This window comes from Falco peregrinus, chromosome 5 (assembly GCF_023634155.1).
Source record: "Falco peregrinus isolate bFalPer1 chromosome 5, bFalPer1.pri, whole genome shotgun sequence".
NCBI lineage: Eukaryota > Metazoa > Chordata > Aves > Falconiformes > Falconidae > Falco > Falco peregrinus.
The window spans coordinates 20,380,510-20,400,225 of NC_073725.1; the positions used below are offsets into that span (position 1 = coordinate 20,380,510).

Sequence of the window (19,716 nt, forward strand, 5' to 3'; positions counted from 1 at the left end):
AGTTTCCCCTCCAAAGCTGTGGAGGAGGCTGGATTAATTGGCAGGATTAATCAGTAGCTTTGGTGAGAAGAGTAAATGAGACTGTTGAATTCAGGTTAATTTAATTCCTTTACATTGCAGCCACTGCTGTTCTAAAGGTGAATGTCCATATACAGGTTTAATACAGTTTTAAGTAATCCTTCTAAACCATACCCATTGTTAATGGGGATTAGCTTTCATGTACAATTAGTTTATAGAAGAGTATGTATGTACTAAATACAGGTTAATTGACTAAATTTTTAAACAATATATAAGAAAATATATGGGAGAGAAATTATGTGCTTAGTTTAATGCAGGGAGAGGTATTTTAATCTATTTTTCAATCTATATGGTCTATCGTATTTTTTGTTGTTTGGGTTTTGTTTTTGTTTAATTTGAGCCTAATTTAGTCTAGCATCTTAAAATACCAGAATTGCATATATTTGTGGAAGTATTCTGTCATGAAGATGCATGAGAATTTGGTACAAGCTTCTTGAAGGAAGCCTTTCTTAGGGTGCTCTTTTATTTGTGGCTTTATAAATAACCATTTTATGCAAAAAGAATGGATTGGGAAGATGACAGGACTGGAGCTGATTAAATTTCCTGCAGAGTCTTATTGTTGTCCTGTTATGAAATCCTTGGTTATTTGGAATGCCTAATGATGACATTTTACGTCTAATTTAATTCTTAAAAGATTTGCAGTATTAAAATACAAGTAAACAAAAGCAATGCCCCTACCCCCCAAACAAAATGCAAAGCTTCCAGCTCATGTATTCCCTGAACAAAATATTTCTTGCAGAATTATGGTCCATTCTTTTAAAGACACTGTACTTTTCTTGTTTGCTCTTTAATGTAATTTTTTCATTTTGTCATAAATAATCAAAGCCACTGTGGATACCCTTCCTTACTGTGGAAGAGAAAGGTGTGTTTTGGGGTTTTTGTTTGGTTTTACTACTAAAATGTCAAGAATGGCAAATTTATTTTTAATAGAGGGCATCTGTGGAGTTTTGATGAACAAGAGCTCCTTTCTTAAATGAAGGGGCCACTAAGGGCTGCATCTCACCATCAGAAATCCCTAATTGGCAGATTGTATCAACTCCAATAAACTGGCTCTTGGAATTGCTACATTGAAAACAATTTTCTGCCTCTCTGTACTGCTGTAACTGTCTTCCAGCTGAGTGGATGCTCACTTCCTTGTGTTGGGCTGGTGCAGGTTAGTAGGAGAGCAGATCACAGAGTAAGGGTTACTGATTACATTGCTTAACTATGGGTATAGTATTAGACTCAGGTTTTCAACATACTGAGCATTACAGTTCCAATCTGACAGAGGTTTTTTACTTTTATCTTTTTATTAGGTAAGCTGTTGCATTAAAATCACTGGGACTATTCATGCTGTTTAGATTGATTGTATGCTTATACTTGTTAATGGCTTAGCGGCCGAGTACCTTGCAGGCGGTTTGGCATGCCCTGAAAGGTAATTACGCAGCTTCATTTTGGGCTCTGTGCACTGCTGCTTGTATTGAGCAGTTACTTCATTGAACGGCTTCATTGAAATCGTTATGGCTGCTGACTGTTCAGTGCCCTGACTATATATAGAAATGAAGCTAATCTTTAAAAGGTGTTTTTTAACACGGAAAATTCCTGTGCAACTAGTCAGGTTAGAAAATTTTATTTATGTTGAGTTTAAACACGTTTTGAATTTAGCCGAGTTCGTACAAAGATGCATTGAATCTCAAATTTACAGGTGTAAATTTACAGGTATAAAATGCAGTGTAGTGGCCTGCAAACCCTAAATAATTTGAGCTGCATGCTTGGATAAACTATGGGAATTCTCCAATTTGCTTGACATGGTTGCCCATAGGTAAACAAGAGGAGATGCATCTTCAGGTTCAAAGAAAGGAACTGAGGCATTAACTATCAAGAAATTCCTGCTCAATATATAATCTCTTCTGGTGCATTTTAAAAATATATTTGCTTCCTTGTAAGAGAAGGAACAAACAATCCACTGACTTTCTGCCAATCTGCTTAGTGCAGAGGTACCAAAACGTGGCACTTCTGTATGACCTTCAATTAGGAGCACTTCCATAAGTTGCTAAGAAAAAAGGTCGTCTTTTCTTCTGCTAGATCTAAATAAGCGAAGCTTAATTTGGGCTATCTGATTTCCTTGAGCATTGCATGTGGTGTGCTCTTGGGGGTGACTACTTCTCTTACAAAATTGGTTTATTCCAGGTGACTGTTCCTGATGTCCATGCTAAAATGTTTTAGAGACTGTCTGTTGCACGGCCTCTCTTGCTCTTCTGCTACCTCTTAATCCATAACTGGCTTAATTTTCCTGCCTTTCTAAAAGCTTCCTGCTGCTTTGTTCCCTTGGTCATTGCCCTGCTGCATTACTGGTAAATGTTGTCATGACTCCTGTCTCTTGCAGCTTTGGAGATATGTTGTCCTTTACACTGACTGCATTTGTTGAGCTGATGGATCATGGGATTGTATCGTGGGATACATTCTCTGTGGCATTCATTAAAAAGGTAAATTTGTAATCAATGCTATCTGTTCTATATCAGTTTAAAATTTTGAGGTGAGTCATGGGCTTGGGTTTGGTTCCGTTCCTTCCCCCGCCCCTTCCTGGTACATTATGGTCAAAAAGTTACCTGACAATGGGATTGAAGTGCTATTTCAAACTATAAATATTTGTAGTTGCAGGATCTGGCCCAGCTTCTACGGAAATCAATAGGAATGAAGTGGGATCAACACTGTATTAGGCTCATTGCACAAGAAATTGCTTGCTCAATTACAGTGTGACCTCCCTGTGCAGATACCATGCAGTTAAAGCAAAAATTAGTATTTTGACTTAAATTAAAATAAAAACAGCGCTGAAATGTTTCCTCTGGGGGTATGGGAGGAAGAGAAATGAATTACTTTACAAATGAAAATTAAGCTGTTATCTGCTAAGTTTATCAAGTTGAACTCTGCCACCCCTCCCAATCTTGCAGCTGAGGTCTGTGGTTTTGAAAGAGATCTTTCCATGATTTGCAATATTTTTTAATTTTCTTACATGTAGGAGATGCACAAAAGCAGCAGAAACGCAGGAGTACTTTTTAAGTACAGAGATTTAATAGACTTCAGAAAAAGTTTTGTTACTGATTTAACCCTTTTCATTTACTGTGGACACCCCCCACACCCTCCTTCTTTACAAGGAATTTTCAACCCAGATTGAACTCAGAACTTAAGTTAAAGTGCGTTTGTACAGTTTGAAAAGATATCTGAGTTACTTCACAAAAATAGTAGCAGAGGTATTAATGGAAAGAACATAACCTGTGGCAAAGATATCTTCTTTTTAGCAGAATGTGTCAGAGTGAAGACTTTTAACTTAACTTTGGTTAGAAAATTTCTGCCACTAAGGGAAAGTAAAAATGTACTTCTGTTGCCAAAAGTGAAAAAGAATAAATTACGAAAAGAGCATTAGATATCAACACTCAGTTTTGGTCATTAAAAATAACAGATGCTATTTGTAAGAAAAATTAGTATAATCAGGTTTTTGGACTCTTTTTTGATTTGGCCAATCTTGCAGTCCAAAAAGATTATAATGATGATTATTGTTATCTTTTCATGGCAAAGAAAATAGTGCAACTGGTTTTTAACTAACTTCATGATACAAGGTCAAGCCCAGCATGCCTTATTTTCTAGGGGAGCCTGGTAAGAAGTGTATGAAGAAACTTGCTAAAATGAGTTTAAATCAATCTGCTTTGTCAGTGACTCGAAAGGGTAGTCTTCGCCTAACTTTGTCAGCATCTTTTGCCCTGTGGGTTGTATAGTAACTACAGAAGAAAGTGCTGTCTGCACCCCTGTTAATGGCTCATCTATCTCTTCTGTCTGGCACTTCCATAGGTTTCCCTGGACAGGGACCCAATTTAAAAAACAAAGGACACAAACAAAAGCATTCTCACAAGTACCTATGAAAACCAAAATTGGCCAGTAAAAACCAAAAGTGAAACTGGTGGACAAGAAAGGGACCAAGGAAAAGAATAGGCTGATTATAAAGAGAAACAGAAGGACAAAGAATGACAGATGTAGATGAAGTAGGCACAGATGTGTCCTGATCTGCCATGCAGTTGGGAGCCAGCACAACAGAGCCCTCACTGGGGCTCTGTGGGCCAGGGGCTGACCTGAAGGAGCACTTTTGGACTATGGCTCTCTGATGGCACTCTACAGCTTTATTCCCACTTGCTTCTGTGACCTTGGCTTTTGACAGGCCACTTGACGTTGCTGATGGGCTTGCTCAAGTGGTTGACAGGATGGATAAGGGAGCCGATAAGTTTCTGCTAGCGGAGGGGGACTTTGCAATCAAGTGCTTCTGCCCTTTGAAGTTGTCTTTCATGTTAAGCCGTGAAGCCAATCTGAAATGAGGAGGAGCTAATCTGAACTTTTTTCTTGAATAGTTTTCTAACTTAAAGTTTAGAGGTTGGAGGAGAGCTCAAAGGAGACCTCTTAACTTCTTCTAATAACTAACTGCTTGGTGTTGGATGCAGTTTCCCTCCCATCCTTTAGGTATACGAAGTCTGCTATTCCAAGTGCTGCAAATAAGAATTGACACTTTCAAGTAGAGCTTTGCTCCTTATCTTAAGGGAAAACAGCATAATTGGAAAAAACTTCCTTATGATATGTAGGATTCTCTCAAGACCTTTTTCTTGCTTATGACAATATAGTTTATTTCCAGCTTCCATAGTTGCCTAAAGGATTTGGATGCCCAGTTCTTAGAAAATGTCATGGTAACTGGATATCAAAATACACTATGCAAATGTGGTACTCTCATCTATAGTTCCCACAAGAGGAGAAGTGAAGTTTGTAGTATGGTTGAGATAGGTCTGAGATATCTCTTAGAATTATTTATATAATAGCTGTTTCATAGCCATGTGATGCAGAATCAACCTCCCTGAACTGTTTACTGTGCCTTCTAAAATGTACTGTGCAGAAAAAGGGGTTGGCAGTAAGGAAAGTATGTCTGTGTCTCTCAACTGTCAGTTGGTTTTTCTGTAGTCAAGCACAACTCTAGTTCCTGACTTGAAAATGAGATGCACAGTTTAAAAATTTACTGTGCATTAGGACTTAAAGGAGAACAAAACTGCTAGATTTTTCTGTACATTTCTGACATCAGAGTGGTCCAGGCAAATAACTAATGAGCATACCACAGCTCAGAAAATCAGATCTGTTTCCTTCACTGTTCTTTCCCTGCATGTGTTTTGTTGGTGGCATGGTTTATTTTGTTTGGGGTTCTTTGGGTTGTTTTTGTTTTGTTTTTAATTTTTTGGGGTTTAATTTTTGGATTCTTTCCTGTTCTTTAAGTGGTCCTGAAACAGGAAAAGAAGTCTGATGATGTAGTTTAGTTTGCTATAGGATGCTCATCTACCCTCATTTTACATGTTTAGTTGCTCTTTCAGCAGAGCACTGGGGCTGAATGTGTAAAAGCATTCTGATATCTAATTTCCCTTGAAATGAGATAGGAAGTTAAACACCCAGCCACTTCTTTTGTATGTGTCTATATATGACCTGATAGGGCTACGCAGATATTGAGGTATTTTGCTGAAGAAATAGTTTTATCCTTAATGAGACACACCCATGGCTTTCATGTAAAAGCGCAAAGCAATGAAGTTGCTTATTTCGGGAGGAGAGGTGGTATTTCTGTGAGCTTGCATTATTTTTATCATCAGAATTTTTGATAAACGAGTGCAGGACTATTTTTGGATGTTGAAAGCCCTCCCTGTGTGTGGTGCTCAGTAAGCAGGGAACAGCACATAACACAAATTTGAACTCCTATTGATTCTTGTCTCTTTTCAAGAAGGGTATGGGGTTTTTTCCACATCCAGAATTTAAAGTATGGTAATAGAATTTCTTTTTAATCTAATTTTGCTCACTCTGGAACTGGCGTGCCTCCTTTATCAGGGTAGACAAGCCTATTATTTCCTGCCAGACTTCATGCTTCAGCAAGGTGATTATAAATATACATAGCTTGACGTGCAAGTTACCTGGGAGGTGTTTTACATGTATGTTCAGTGTGATATGTTACAGGCTTTTAAGCACACAAGCCAGCCTCATACCTTGGGTTTGTGTTTATGATTAAAAGACTTTACGGTCCAGGGTCAGAAGAAGAAATACGTGTAAGGCAGCGTTTCCTAGGCTGAGGTTTGTTATCTATACTGTTGCATTTCTGCAGGCTACTGATATGAATATGTTATATCCCAGTGAAGCATTTACACTGCCACTTGAAATACCATGTGAAGGAGCTGCTGCACCAAGAATAATTCATACATGTCAGGGCTTCTAAAAAGAATGGTGGCAGCAGTCTGACAAGTTGGGACACAGTCTGGACATACTGTATTCCTGCTGCACAGTTGATCCGTGGATGCCTGATGACTGAGGCTTCCAAAGTGCAATTGGTTTATTGTCTGAGCAGTGCAGAGTTGCTCTGTGCATACACTGCCTATATTGTGGGCCTTCTGGACATCTGGCAGCTCTGGCTGCAATGCACCAAAACCACAACTGGATTACTATTAAGAGAGGTAGGGTAGTACAGTGCTTCTGAGATACAGCTTGTAGGTCGAGGGAGGTGATTCTTTCTCTCTACTTTGCCCTCATGAGAGCCAACCTGGAGTACTGCTTTCAGGTCTGGGGCCCCAACATAAGAAGGACCTGTTGGACCAAGTCCAGAGGAGGGCCACAGAAATGATCAGGGGGCTGGAGCACCTCTCCTGTGAAGACAGGATGAGAGTTGGGGTTATTCAGCCTGGAGAAGACAAAGTTCCGGGGAGACCTTATAGCAGCTTCTGGTACCTAAAGGGGGCCTACAGGAAAGCTGGAGAGGGACTTTTTACAAGGGCATGTAGTGATAGGGCAAGGGGCAATGGCTTTAAACTGCAAGAGGGTAGATTCAGATTAGGTATTAGGAAGAAGTTCTTTACTGTGAGGGCGGTGAGGCACTGGCACAGGCTGCCCAGAGCAGCTGTGGATGCCCCATCCCTGGCAGTGTTCAAGGTCAGGCTGGATGGGGCTTGGAGCAACCTGATGTAGTGGAAGTGTCCCTGCACATGACAGGCGGGTGGTGGAACCAGATGATCTTTAAGATCCCTTCCAACCCAAACTGTTCATGATTCTATGATTCGTAACAGCACAATGTGCATCATATACTAATGTAAATATTACTTGGGCTCAGGACTTGCAGGTAGCAGATACTGAAAGTCGAGAGTAGAGAAGGGCTAATTCTTGCTTCTCTCCTCTTATTCTCTATGCATGCATGCGTTGGTTCTCCATTTCCTGTAAAGACAACATGTATTCCCTGAACCGAGTTATATTCTGCATAGCATGTTCTTGTTGTGGTAATGCAAACTAAGTTGCAGAGCAAACAGTAGGGCTGCAATAGATCAGAAGAAGAAAAATCTGTCCCTTTTCCCTTGTCTCCAACCAAAGTTGCAGAAAAGGTATTTTGCTCTTTCAGTACTACTCAGAATGCTGCAAGTACAAAATAATGTAGTTGTCCACATGTCGGTATTTGACTGTGAATTTTACAGGCAGCTAGGCAGCTTTTCTAAGCATAGGCATGCCTTTCTTCCTACAAAATGAAAATGACGCCAAGGTCTAAGCAAACATCCAGAATCAGAAACAATATAATCAATCACATTAGTGGCTTGAAGTAAGAGTGCTGAAGAAGCACCTGGACTTTAAGTTTCCTGGAAGGAACGCAACAAACTTGAGACAGGGCTGCTGTAGTCTGTTACTTGGCTGTAAAGAGCGAATAACTGTAGTCACACGACGTTTCTTCTGTTTGTCTGTGCTTTCTTGGGTACCTTTCAGCTTGACTGTGCTGGTATTGGTGCATTCAAGGAAAACCCAGGCAGTTCTTGCTTCCTGCGTCAGCAGAAGGCAAGCTTCTTCCTGGGAAGCTGTGTCAGTGGACTGGGAGGCATAAGAAAGAACACACATTGCCACATCTTACTGCACAGCTGTGTTGGCCCTGCAGATGAGTGCACAGCATGTCATTGCCACACTGCAAAAAAACAGAGGTCAGACCTGGCTTTAATTAACGTGCCATTTGTTTGTGGCAGCTTGCGGTAAAAGTGAAAGTTATTAAGGCATAAACTGGACTCTAGGCAGAGTTATGGAACCAGTTGTGCTGATAAACAGTCATCAACAGAGTTTTAGTTTGTAACCTGGAGAGAGCTTTCAGTGGTTTTGGTAACAGCAGGGCAGGGAAAAAAAAGCATGTTTTGCTAGAGTGTGTTTTGCCAGAGAGCTAGATGTAAATTTCTTTTTTGAAACATTTGCCTTGAGCCTAGATATTTATTTAGAGAAAGCTGGCTGCACAGACTTTTACTGGAGGGAATGAGAAGTATTCTCCTTCTCCTTCCCAAAGTTTTCCTCACAATAAGTATAACCATTCTAGTTCTTTAATGCTGATTTATCATGTTCATAGCATAATGTTGAAGCATATATTTCAGTGGTATGAATATTGACATAAATCTCTGGTGATTTGCACCAGCTGAAGAATCTGTGCCAGTGTCCTTTGAAGGTATCTGCAGTGCCTGGTTGATGGCTCTTCTGAGCCGTGTTCACAGTTTTCTTTCTTCCCTTTCCCCACTTTCATGACAAGATGTAAATTCTCTTACTGTTTGAATTTGTAGATAGCAAGCTATGTGAACAAATTTGCTTCAGACATCTCTATCTTGCAACGGTCGCTAGCAATCCTGGAATCAATGGTGCTCAATAGCCATGACCTGTACCAGAAGGTGGCACAGGAGATCACAATTGGACAGCTAATCCCACATCTGCAGGGGTGAGTGTCTTCAGCTGCCACCTGATACGGTGGATGGTTTTTTTTTTTTCCCCAAATGAGCACAGCGTTTAGAAAAAAGAAATTGTATAAAGGCTGACAACCACCTGTATGGCTGCTGCATCCACTATAAATGGCTGGATGACTGGTAACCAGCTTTAAGGAGTTGCTTGATCATTGATATTCCCTCCCCTGCTACACTACCTGTGTAGTTGGAAGTGGGGGATGAAAAGAACACCCTGTTGTAATAAAATGCTAAATGCTGTTAGCATACAGATGGGGTTGTTCTGCTTGCCAGCCTCTGGGAAGTGTGTAAGGCAGAAATTGGTCAACTTTTGCTGAAGGTAGATTTGAAAAGGGAGAGGTGTTTTCTTAAACAATAATGTGTGGTGGTTAAATGGGTGGAAACTGGCTCTTGTAGCATAGGGTAATGAATTTTGTATAGTGTATGATTATGCTTGCCTCCCAGCTGGGGCATTTTCAACTCACCTGAAAAGCTTTTAATACCAGCACGTTAATCTCCAGAACCTTTTAGGGAAGATTCCTCTTCCTACCTTGAGCTGTTGGGCATCTAACAGAAGCTGATTCTCTGAGTCAATGGCACTTCAAGGATGTGCTTCATTCCATCTTTCTTGAATGCTGAGTGTGTCTCTTAATAATAGAAACAACCTGGTCATGCCCAACTTGGGCCGATTACCTAACTTTTACATGGTAAACATTATGCAAACAGTCCCTCCACTTCTACCTTCAGTAATGCAACTGGAAAATCAGTTTCTACAGCTTGTGTGTATTCATGTTCTTCTCTCATGTTTATAATTTTATTCCAAACAGGACAGACCAAGAAATCCAGACATACACCATTGCAGTAATAAATGCACTCTTCCTTAAAGCACCGGATGACAAGAGGCAGGTAAGTTGTTGGGTCTTGTATACCTACATATCTGTAGGAAAAGTCTGTCATATTCATACCTGCAGTTGTCCGAGACAAACTTTTGCTGCAGTTAATTCAGACTGAAACTTGTTCTGTTGTTTTATGCTGGTATATTATTCTTTCTGATGGAGCTACCTCCATCTTGCAACAATATTAGTAGGGATTAAGCGTTCTTTTGTGCTTTGTAGTCCCCTGTAACCTTACATGAACCATATTGACTGTGGCTGGCTGTAGTATTTATTGTACTGAACCCTTTGCCAGCACAGCTTGTAAAACGAGGCTATTTTTTTGTAAGCTGTTTCCCCCCAGATTTTTTAATAAAAAGTGCGTTCCTTTTGAAAATGGAAATATCTTGCCATGTAAGCATTTCATGACTTTTATAGTGTACTATTTTAACTTTAGTGCCAGAGATCAGGAGTCTCAAAAGGAAATATTTCAAGTTGCTGTTAAATGAGGATGGAATGCGGTGTGTTATGAAATAGAGAAGTTTCATCCATGCTTATGAAGTCATTAGCCTGTGTCAAAACAGATTTAGTCATTTATTTGTTTAACATTTCTGTCACCAGGAACAGTGTTGGTAATTCTTCTTGTGACATAGTGTTAGTGTCCAGAATAAATTCATTGAGAGCTGCTAATCAGATCTGACAAGGACTTTCCTTAGATTTGTTTACACTTTTAAATGCTGATGATTGTTTAAACTAACATCAAAGCACTAATGGTTAGTTCTTCTATTTTGCTTCAGAAGTATCTTTAAAGTTGTGAACAGGGCAAAGTAAAACCATGGTTAAATTTTAAAAAAAACCAAACACACACCTTTTTTCCCCATTCCATTTTTCCTTTGTCCTTCTTCCTCCAATATGGTCTTTAGTTATTAAGAAAAGAAGGCACCTAAAGAACAAAAAATTGGAATAAAAACTTTCTTTCAATTTTGGCATAAATCTATGATAGGTCCTTGTAAGAAAAGCAAAGATTTCACTCTTTACATTTGTAAATGGTCGCTACTGTTTATGTTTCTGTGAAAAGTATGGTTTGGTGATACTTGAAGTTGAGATACAATTTCAGAGGTAGGTGAGACTTTAATATTGATTTGTGGGCATGTGTTTCTGAAGATGACAGTATCACAGGGGTTTCCCAGCAAGTAAAACTATATTTCACCAAGAGTGTAACCATCAAGTGAGGCTGCCAGCAAACCATGCAGACTTCACTTTACCCGTAGTGCCTGCTGCTGTGACACAAATTTATTAGTCATGGAGTTTATGATCCTGAAAATATAATGATTTGATTTGGCTTGAAGGGTAATAGCTGTGATGCTTGCAGAAAATTTCCTTCAGCCTTTAATAACCTATAACAAGTAGTCAGAATCTGTTAGGTTTCTCTTTATGTCTATCTTGTGGTTAATTAGTAAACCATACATTGAAGAAGGTAGGTGTCCGTTAGCTTCAAGATAAGGATAACTGATACTGTCTACTGAATTCTGTCCTTCTAAGACAATGAACTGTGGTGATACGGTCTCATGTAATTATCTGACAGTGGGTACTCAAAAGTTAAGGTTCAGCGCTCACCACTAATACAGTTAAGAGTGAGAAACTGCACCAAACCCTGTATGATTCCAGGAGCTTTGGCACCCTCTCTGCTGCCATTTTACAGGGACTGGCATAATGTGGGTGACTGCACTGCAATTAAGTAAAAGATTTAAATTGATGCTGGTATCTGAATTCCTTCTTTTTCTTTTCTCTTTTTTTTTTTTTTTTCTTTTCTATTTCTGTAATGCAAAAAGCCAAATGGTTCAAGTTTTTTTCTGTTTTAATGAGGACTCCCTGGTTGCTTTCCTTCCTCTGCCGCTGTCAAGGACCAAGTAATCTAGAGAAACCTAAAAAAGTGTTTATCAGAAAAAATCATGGAGTTTGAGCATTGAAATAATGCTGTGAATGTTTGAAAAACTTTTCTTGGCAATTGTCTGCATTTTTGCAGACATGTTGCTATGGGAAGTGAGATGGCAAATTTTGTCAAATCATGTTCTCATCTGTTACTACAATGCTTATTTTTGAAGAGGCAGTTCATCCATCAGCTGCTAATAGCCATATAGTCGTCTTAGAGACAAAGTTGATTTTGATGCAGTAATTGATTTTGTCAAAGGAGCTTGTTGCGGCTATCACTTTTTGGTCCAGTGACAAAAACCAATATCCCAATAACAGCTTTTAAAATTACAGGTATAAGAAAGAAGTGACAATTTGATAATCCTCTACAAAAAGTAGAATAAAAGAATTCCATTTTTTAGCCTTGAAGGCAGAATACCTTATATTCTTTACCTGTCCATCTTCCAGCAGTGGATGCACTTTGATGAAACTAGCCAGTCTGTTCCCTGTAACATGACTATCCTGTGCCTGGCACTCCCCCTGCAGCTCAGTTGTGCATTTCCAAATGAAGAAGCACTTGCTTCATTCGTTCCTTTGCTGTTATGTGCAGTTGAAACCTGCTCAGCCAGAAAAAGCTTAAAAGCTAAAGCTGAGCTTCTCTTGTCTTTGGTCCTGTCTTCCTTATCATTCCCATGTTCTGTTGCAGCACCCTTTATCTGGCATAAAGAAAACAGTCAACATCCACGACCATCTCCTGTGTCCAGTTAGAATTATTTTCCTTTTGCAAACAAGTTCTCACCCTAACACTTGCTTTATTTACGTTGTCTCTGCAGCAATATTTCAGCAATCCAGTTCTTTGTATGCTTTATGTAATAGCCTCAGTTTTTATGTTTTCTGATTTCTTGTTATGTAAAAGTAACCAGCATGTACTCTATATTATTGTTCAACTCTCACAAAGATCAGAAGGAAATTTTTAAAATTTATTTCTCCTGAATGTAAACATTTTTTACATGGTGCCAACTGCACAGAATGGCAGTGCTTAAACAAGTGTCAGCGTTGATGTGATTATGTGCACTGTATTATGTAAGGCTGTGATACATGAGCTCTATTTCCAATCAGTGATCTACTAATAACAAACATGACCCATTGTGTACAAATAAACAGTGTCTAAATAGCAGTGTGCAATGTTATAGGAATCCTGAAATAGTACATGTTGAAAACAAGAGTTTAAAAATAATTACATGATGATAATTATGGTAAAGCATTGCATATGCTAGCCTATATCCACATCACACACACCAATATATTTTTGTATTCGTGGAACTTAAAAATGAGGTATGTACTTGTAGGTATGGTTAAGATTAGAACTCTCATGCTGGGTAGGTTTCCCTCCTGTGCTTTGTAGGATAGTTTGCAATGTGGACAGCTGGGATCAGCTGCTTAAGAATGACAGAAAAAGCATATTCTCCTTGATAGTGACTTCAGACAGGGCTAGAAAGAAAAGTTAATTTAAGATAAAGTGGTGGACCGATGTCAACATTGCTACCAAAATACTGGAGGGAAGGTTTATTTGCTATGATGAAACAGTACTGAATTGTGGGCTGATTTATTGAGTAAAGTTAGGGAACTTGACTTGAAAACAGTCAACATATTAATGTAAATAAGCATGTCATTGAGGTCTTGTTTTAAAGTCCTGGCTGGCTTCCATTCCATGCTTCCCTCTGTGCTGTTTGCGAGGGGAAGACTGTGCTTGAACAAGTGTGTGTAAACACTGTTTAACCCACAGATGTCTCTTCTGAGGTCTTCTGTTGCTGGTTTTGAATCACCAAAGTCCTCAGCTTTTGACATACTTATCACTTTCATTGCCCCTGTTCTCACAGTAATCTGAGTTTGTGGCCCCCAAAATAATGCATACAATTGCATAGCTGATATACTGCTTCATTTCATTTGTAAGTAACACTGCAGAAACTTAAGACTAAAACCTTTAAAGTCAGTGTTCTTCTAGGTATGGCACTAAAAATACCTGCTTCTCTCTAATTTTTAATATTTTTTTTTTAAACTAAATCAGGAAATGGCAAACATTTTGGCACAAAAGCAGCTTCGCTCCATCATCTTAACTGTAAGTATATAGTTTTCAAAGGTATTTTTCACTACCAGAGAGAAAAGGTGACTCTAGTTTCAGTGTGCGTAGGTTTTATCTTAATGTATTTTAATTGCATTTATATTTTGGTATGTTTTGAAGCCTGTAACATACAAGATAAAAGTTTAGGTTGTTGAATGGTTTCAAAACTGATGATCAGAGCGGGTATTTTCTCAGTCAAATAAACTGGTTTCTTAATGAAAATACAATATTGAACACCTCTGTGTTTTTCCGTTCTGCAGATCATTCTGTCTTGATACAAAGGTGCACACAGTTTGTCATAATATGCACATAAGCATGAAATACAGCTCAAAGTGAAGTTAATGAATGTAATGTAAAAGACTTGTACCTTCTATCAGGGAAAATCAGAGGGATTTTGCCTTTCACTTTAGGGCAGAATACATCTTCAAAGGAAGAAGGGAAGATGCTCTCGCTCTGTTATGAGATACTAGGCACTGTAAAAAACAAACAACTAAACAACCCCTCATTCATTCACTATTGTAATTTCAGTGATGCATATAAAAAACAAGGATTTGTTTCAGAAGGCATATTTTTACACTGCTTGTGTTCATAAGAAATTTGGTATAAGCATATGATTAATATTCCTAGGTGTTCATTTGCTATCATAAAATGCTCCAGAGCCTTTTGGCCAACAGGTTCTTTTATTCTCTGAAATTGTACAATGTCAGCTGCTGCATCCATCTCATACTTGATGACTTTCTCCTTATGCATGCTGCAGTGTTCAGTGGCTTGGGTTAGTTTCTCATATAGAACCACTTGATGTTTTTTGGCACGCCAGGGATTTTTAAATTGCCCATTTGTTTGGTGTCTGCTTTCTGAATGGGATAATTCTGCACGTACGGGGCATTGTATGCTGAAGTATTTCTAAGCAGTGTTCCTCATACAGAACGGAGTTGTCTGTTAGAGCTGGGATTCTGGTGTGATGTTGACTTCTGCAGCAGTAGCCCTGTTATATCACTGTATTAGCTGGTTGTGTTTACAGCCTGAATACTTTTCTGCTCAGGCAGCTACTCTCTGAAATATTTTCTTACTACACTCTTTTTTGTTGTTGTTTTTGTGTTGGTTTTTTTTGTCTGTTTGTTTTTGTGGGGTTTTTTTTCTTTTGTTTTTCTTTATACAGAGGTCTAATGCTTTTGGAAAGGAGTTATTTTTTCTTCCAAGTGACTTCTCAGTATTGATTTATTTTTTTTTAATGACATTTCTCAACATATGCACAGGCTCTATCTAGTGGCTAGAAGGAGAGGGCTTCAGTGCAATGTTATTGTAAAATCCTGTCCCTTAAAGTTACTTACATAGTGCCTAAATCAGTAGCATTAGTCCTGATTTGCTATAGCAAACACATACTTACAGAAATGGAAACACTTCAGTGCGCCTGATGTAATTTTCTGATAAGATGGCATTCACCAGAATCTCTCTTTGCAGCACGTTATCAGGGCACAGAGGACCATCAATAATGAAATGGCACACCAGCTTTATGTTCTGCAAGTACTTACCTTCAACCTTCTGGAAGACAGAATGATGACAAAAATGGATCCACAAGATCAGGTAAACATCTGGCATGGTATGGTCAGCACAGGAAGAGGACAGCTGCTCATTGCTGTACCTAAAGTTTGTCTGGAGGAAAAGACATTTCTAGGAACACTTACGCCATTTATTCTTGCTTGCTTGCTTTTTGTGAAGTTTGATTATATTTTCCGGTTGTTAGAAGGTGTACTGGCTATTGCATTCCTTATGCAAAAGTATAAAAAAAAATGGCCAGGCCTTTCTCCTTAGCATGTAGTTCCATGAACTGAATTTGGTGTCATCCTGAGCTAAAACTGCAAGCAGCAGTCCAGCATTTGTTTCTTTTGTGCACTTCTCACAAGCAGTAGAGATGTATGGTCCTTCCTAAAAGTACTTCTGTAGAGCTAAAATGAATGTTTAAATGAAAACTATCTGACATGCTAGAGTTGAAGTTAATTTGTTACAATAAAACCCATTTTTGTAACCTATATAGCAGTTGTTCATTTGTTTATTGCTCGCTGTGTCCAAACACCAGTTTAATTATTGTTCATTGTGCAAAAAGAGGCATTTACTCCCCTAAGAAATTCAAGATTAAATATAGAGTCAATGAACCACAGAGAAGATGTGTTTCCTTGCTTTATTTTTTTGTGGCCTTTTTTTAGGCCCTGTACAAGGACGAACTTGATTTCATTTTTAAGAGGCCGTTGTGTTAAAACTTGCTGATAATTTGGAGAAGTGGAGGTGGGAGAGCGAAATGGTTGTAAACATAAGTAACATCATGCTGTAGGATTTTACCCTTCCTGCTTCTTAAATTTGAGGCAGAAAAATTTGACTCTTAGGAATGTACACTGAGCTAACAAGCACATATCTCCATAGAAAGTGACTAACACAGTGTTGTTAGTATTGATGATAGGGTGGTTATCACTGTCCTGGGACATTTCTAGTGATGTGTAACTGCAGTAATTCTTACTTTGCCCATTCCTGTGCTAGCAAAAATGGACAGTTACCAAAAGGAATGCAGAGGGATGAGCCATTTTGATTTCAGCTAGCAAAGTGCTTAAATACCAGCTTAATTTGAAATGTGTGTGATCTCTTGGCTTCTCTGGTTTCATGCCTGTGGTTAAAATTAAGTGTGTAGTTAGTGGCCTTGCTAATATGGGTCCAGCTTCTGGAAGTCAACATTTAAGCATCTGCATGTGAACCCCACAAACGTGATGACTTTGGAAAATGGGAACCACAAAGTCATTCTTGCTGACTGTCTCTCTGAGTATGTAGTAGGAAATTTAGATGAAGAAAGATTGGGCAGTGGGGGGAATACAGTGTTTGGAAACAGTTTTTGTGGTATTGGTTATTAAAATGATAGGTAAGCTATTTTAACCAATTTTTTAAACCTTGTTTTAACATAGGCTCAGCGGGATATCATATTTGAACTCCGAAGAATTGCATTTGATGCAGAATGTGAACCTAACAACAGTAGTGGCAGTATTGAGAAACGCAAATCTATGTATACTCGAGACTATAAAAAACTTGGATTTATTGTGAGTATTTTTGTATGGTGGTATACTGCAAGTGGGTGAGTGCATCTGTTGTAGTACATCTTATAATCGGACATTTTGCTTGCTTGGTGGTCTTCTGGCTATTTTTTTACAAGCAACTAGTGCCTTTTTTTTTTTTTTTTTTTCCTTCAACTGCTTTAGAAGAAGTTAGCATGCTGCAATAGATGACTATAAACTCTTCAGAAGGGATAGACAAGAAAGTAGAGGAGATGGGGTAGCCTTTATATTAGGGAGTGTTTTGATTGTCTAGAGCTTGATGATGAGCAGGTTGATTGTTTATGAATAGAAATCAGTGAGAAGGCCAACAACATGGTGGGATTCTGTTATAGGATGGAGAAGCAGATGAAATATTCTAAAAGCAGCTGGGAGAAGTCTCACAATCTCTAGCTGTTGTTCTTGTGGGGGACTTCAACTTACCAGATGTCTGCTGGATATACAACACAGTGGAGAAGAAACAGCCTAGCAGGTTCCCAGAGGGTGTGGAAGAGACCTTCCTGACACAGCTGGTGAGGGAGCCAACCTGGGCAGCTGCCCCGCTGGTCCTGCTGTTTGTGAACAGAGAAGGACTGGTGGGTGATGTGATGGCTGCAGGCCATCTTGGGCACAGCGATTATGAAATGCTAGAGCCCTAGATTCTTGGAGAAGTAAAGATGGGGCCAGCAGAACTGCCACCTTGGACTTCTGGAGGGCAGGCTTTGGCCTGTTTAGGAACCTGGTTGACAGAGTCCCTTGGGTGACTTGGGGGACAGTCCTGAAGGTCCCAGGGGTCCAGGAAGGCTGGACATTCTTCTAGAAGGAAATCTTAAAGACACAGAGCAAGCCATCCTTATGTGCTGAAAGATGAGCTGGTGGGGAACAAGACTGGCCTGGCTGAACAGAGAGATTTGGCTGGGACTCAGGGGAAAAAGGAGAGTATATGACCTTTGGATGAAGGGGCAGGCCACTCAGAAGATCTACAAGGGTGTCATGTCGTTATGCAGGGAGAAAATTAGAAGGGCCAAAGCCCAACTAGAACTTAATCTGGCTACTGCTGTAAAAGATGATAAAAAATGTTTCTATAAATACATCGGTAACAAAAGGAGGGCTAAGGAGAACCTCCATTCTTTATTAGATGGGAGGTAGGGGGGAAACATAGCGACAAAGGCTGAGGTACTTAATGCCTTCTTTGCTGCCGTCTTTAATAGTAAGACCAATTGTTCTCCAGGTACCCAGCCCCCTGAGCAGGGAGACAGGGATGTGGAGCAGAATGAAACCCCCATAATCCAAGGGGAAATGGTCAGTGACCTGCTACAGCGCTTAGACACACACAAGTCTCTCAGGAACAGATAGGAGCCACCCAAGGGCACTGAGGGAGCTGGCAGGAGTGCTCACCGAGCCACTTTCAATCATTTGTCAGCAGACCTGGCTAACGGGGGCAGTCCTGGTTGACTGGAAGTTAGCCAATGTGATGCCCACCTACAAGAAGGGCAGGGAGGAGGATCCAGGGAACTACAGGTCAGCCTGACCTCGGTGCCAGGGAAGGTTACGGAGCAGATAATCTTGAGTGCCATCACACGGCATGTGCAGGACAACCAGGTAATCAGCCAGCATGGGGTTAGGAAAGGCAGATCCTCCTTGGCTAACCTGATCTCCTCCTATAACAAGGTTGCCTGACTTAGTGGATGAGGGAGAGGCTGTGGATGTCTACCTGGACTTTAGTGAAGCCTTTGACGCTGTTTCCCACAGTTCTGGAGAAATGGGCTACTTGTGGCTTGGATGGGCAAACTCTTTGCTGGGTAAAAACCTGGCTGGATGGCTGGGGCCCAAAGAGTGGTGGTGAATGGAGTTAAACCCAGCTGGTGGCCAGTCACAAGTGGTGTTCCCCAGGGCTCAGCATCAGGGCCAACTCTATTTAATATCTTCATTAAGGATCTGGATGAGGGGACTGAGTGCACAGTCAGTAAGTTTGCAGATGACACCAAGTTTGTGTGGGGGGCTTGTTGATCTGCTGGGGGGCAGGAGGCTCTGTAGAGGGATCTGGACAGGCTGGCCAAACAGGCCGAGGCCAGTTGTATGAGGTTCAACAAGGCTCAGCGCTGGGTCCTGCACTTGAGTCACCACAACCCCTGGCAGCGCTACAGGCTGGGGGAGGAGTGGCTGGAAAGCTGCCTGGTGGGAAAGGATGGGGTTTGTTGATTGACTGTTGGTTGATGGCTAGCTGGACATGAGCCAGCAGTGTGCCCAAGTGGCCAAGAAGGCCAACAGCATCCTGGCTTGTATCAGAAACAGTGTGGCCAGCAGGACTAGGGAAGTGACCATCCCCCTGTACGGGGCACTGGTGAGGCTGCACCTTGGATCCTGTGTTCAGTTTTGGGCCCCTCAATACAAGAGAGACGTTGAGGTGCTGGAGCACAACCAAAGGAAAGGCAACAAAGCTGGTGAAGGGTCTTTAGCACAAGTCTTATGAGGGGCAGCTGAGGGAACTGGGATGGTTTAGCCTGGAGAAAAGGAGGCTCAAGCGAGACCTTGTTGCTCTCTGCAACTACCTGAGAGGAGGCTGTAGGCAGGGGTGGTGGTGTCGGTCTCTTCTCCCAGATAACAAGTGATAGAATAAGATGAAATGACCTCAAGATGTGCCAGGGGAGGTTTGGATTTGATATTAGGAAAAATTTCTTCATCAAAAGGTTTGTCAAGCATTGGAACAGGCTGCCCAGGGAAGTGGTTGAGTCACCATCCCTGGAGCTGTTTAAAAGCCATGTAGATGTGCTGCTTAGGGAAATGGTTTAGTGGTGGACTTGGCAGTCCTGGGTTAACAGTTGGACCTGCTAATCTTAAAAGCCTTTTCCAACCTAAATGATTCTGTGATTCTAATTGGAAGAAATAACTACCTGAGG

At 40.3% G+C, this 19,716-nt stretch overlaps 1 protein-coding gene across 4 annotated transcripts in view; it reads left to right on the forward strand.

The window, feature by feature from the left end:
• Positions 1 to 19,716, forward strand: part of ELMO1 (engulfment and cell motility 1) — a 311,529-nt gene that overhangs the window by 103,490 nt on the left and 188,323 nt on the right. For all 4 annotated transcript variants that reach the window (XM_055803695.1, XM_055803697.1, XM_055803694.1 and 1 more), the window contains 6 exons: positions 2,444 to 2,543; positions 8,688 to 8,839; positions 9,668 to 9,746; positions 13,692 to 13,742; positions 15,207 to 15,329; positions 16,694 to 16,825. In XM_055803695.1, coding sequence (XP_055659670.1) covers positions 2,444 to 2,543; positions 8,688 to 8,839; positions 9,668 to 9,746; positions 13,692 to 13,742; positions 15,207 to 15,329; positions 16,694 to 16,825 — 637 coding nt within the window. The remainder of the gene's footprint in view (positions 1 to 2,443; positions 2,544 to 8,687; positions 8,840 to 9,667; positions 9,747 to 13,691; positions 13,743 to 15,206; positions 15,330 to 16,693; positions 16,826 to 19,716) is intronic.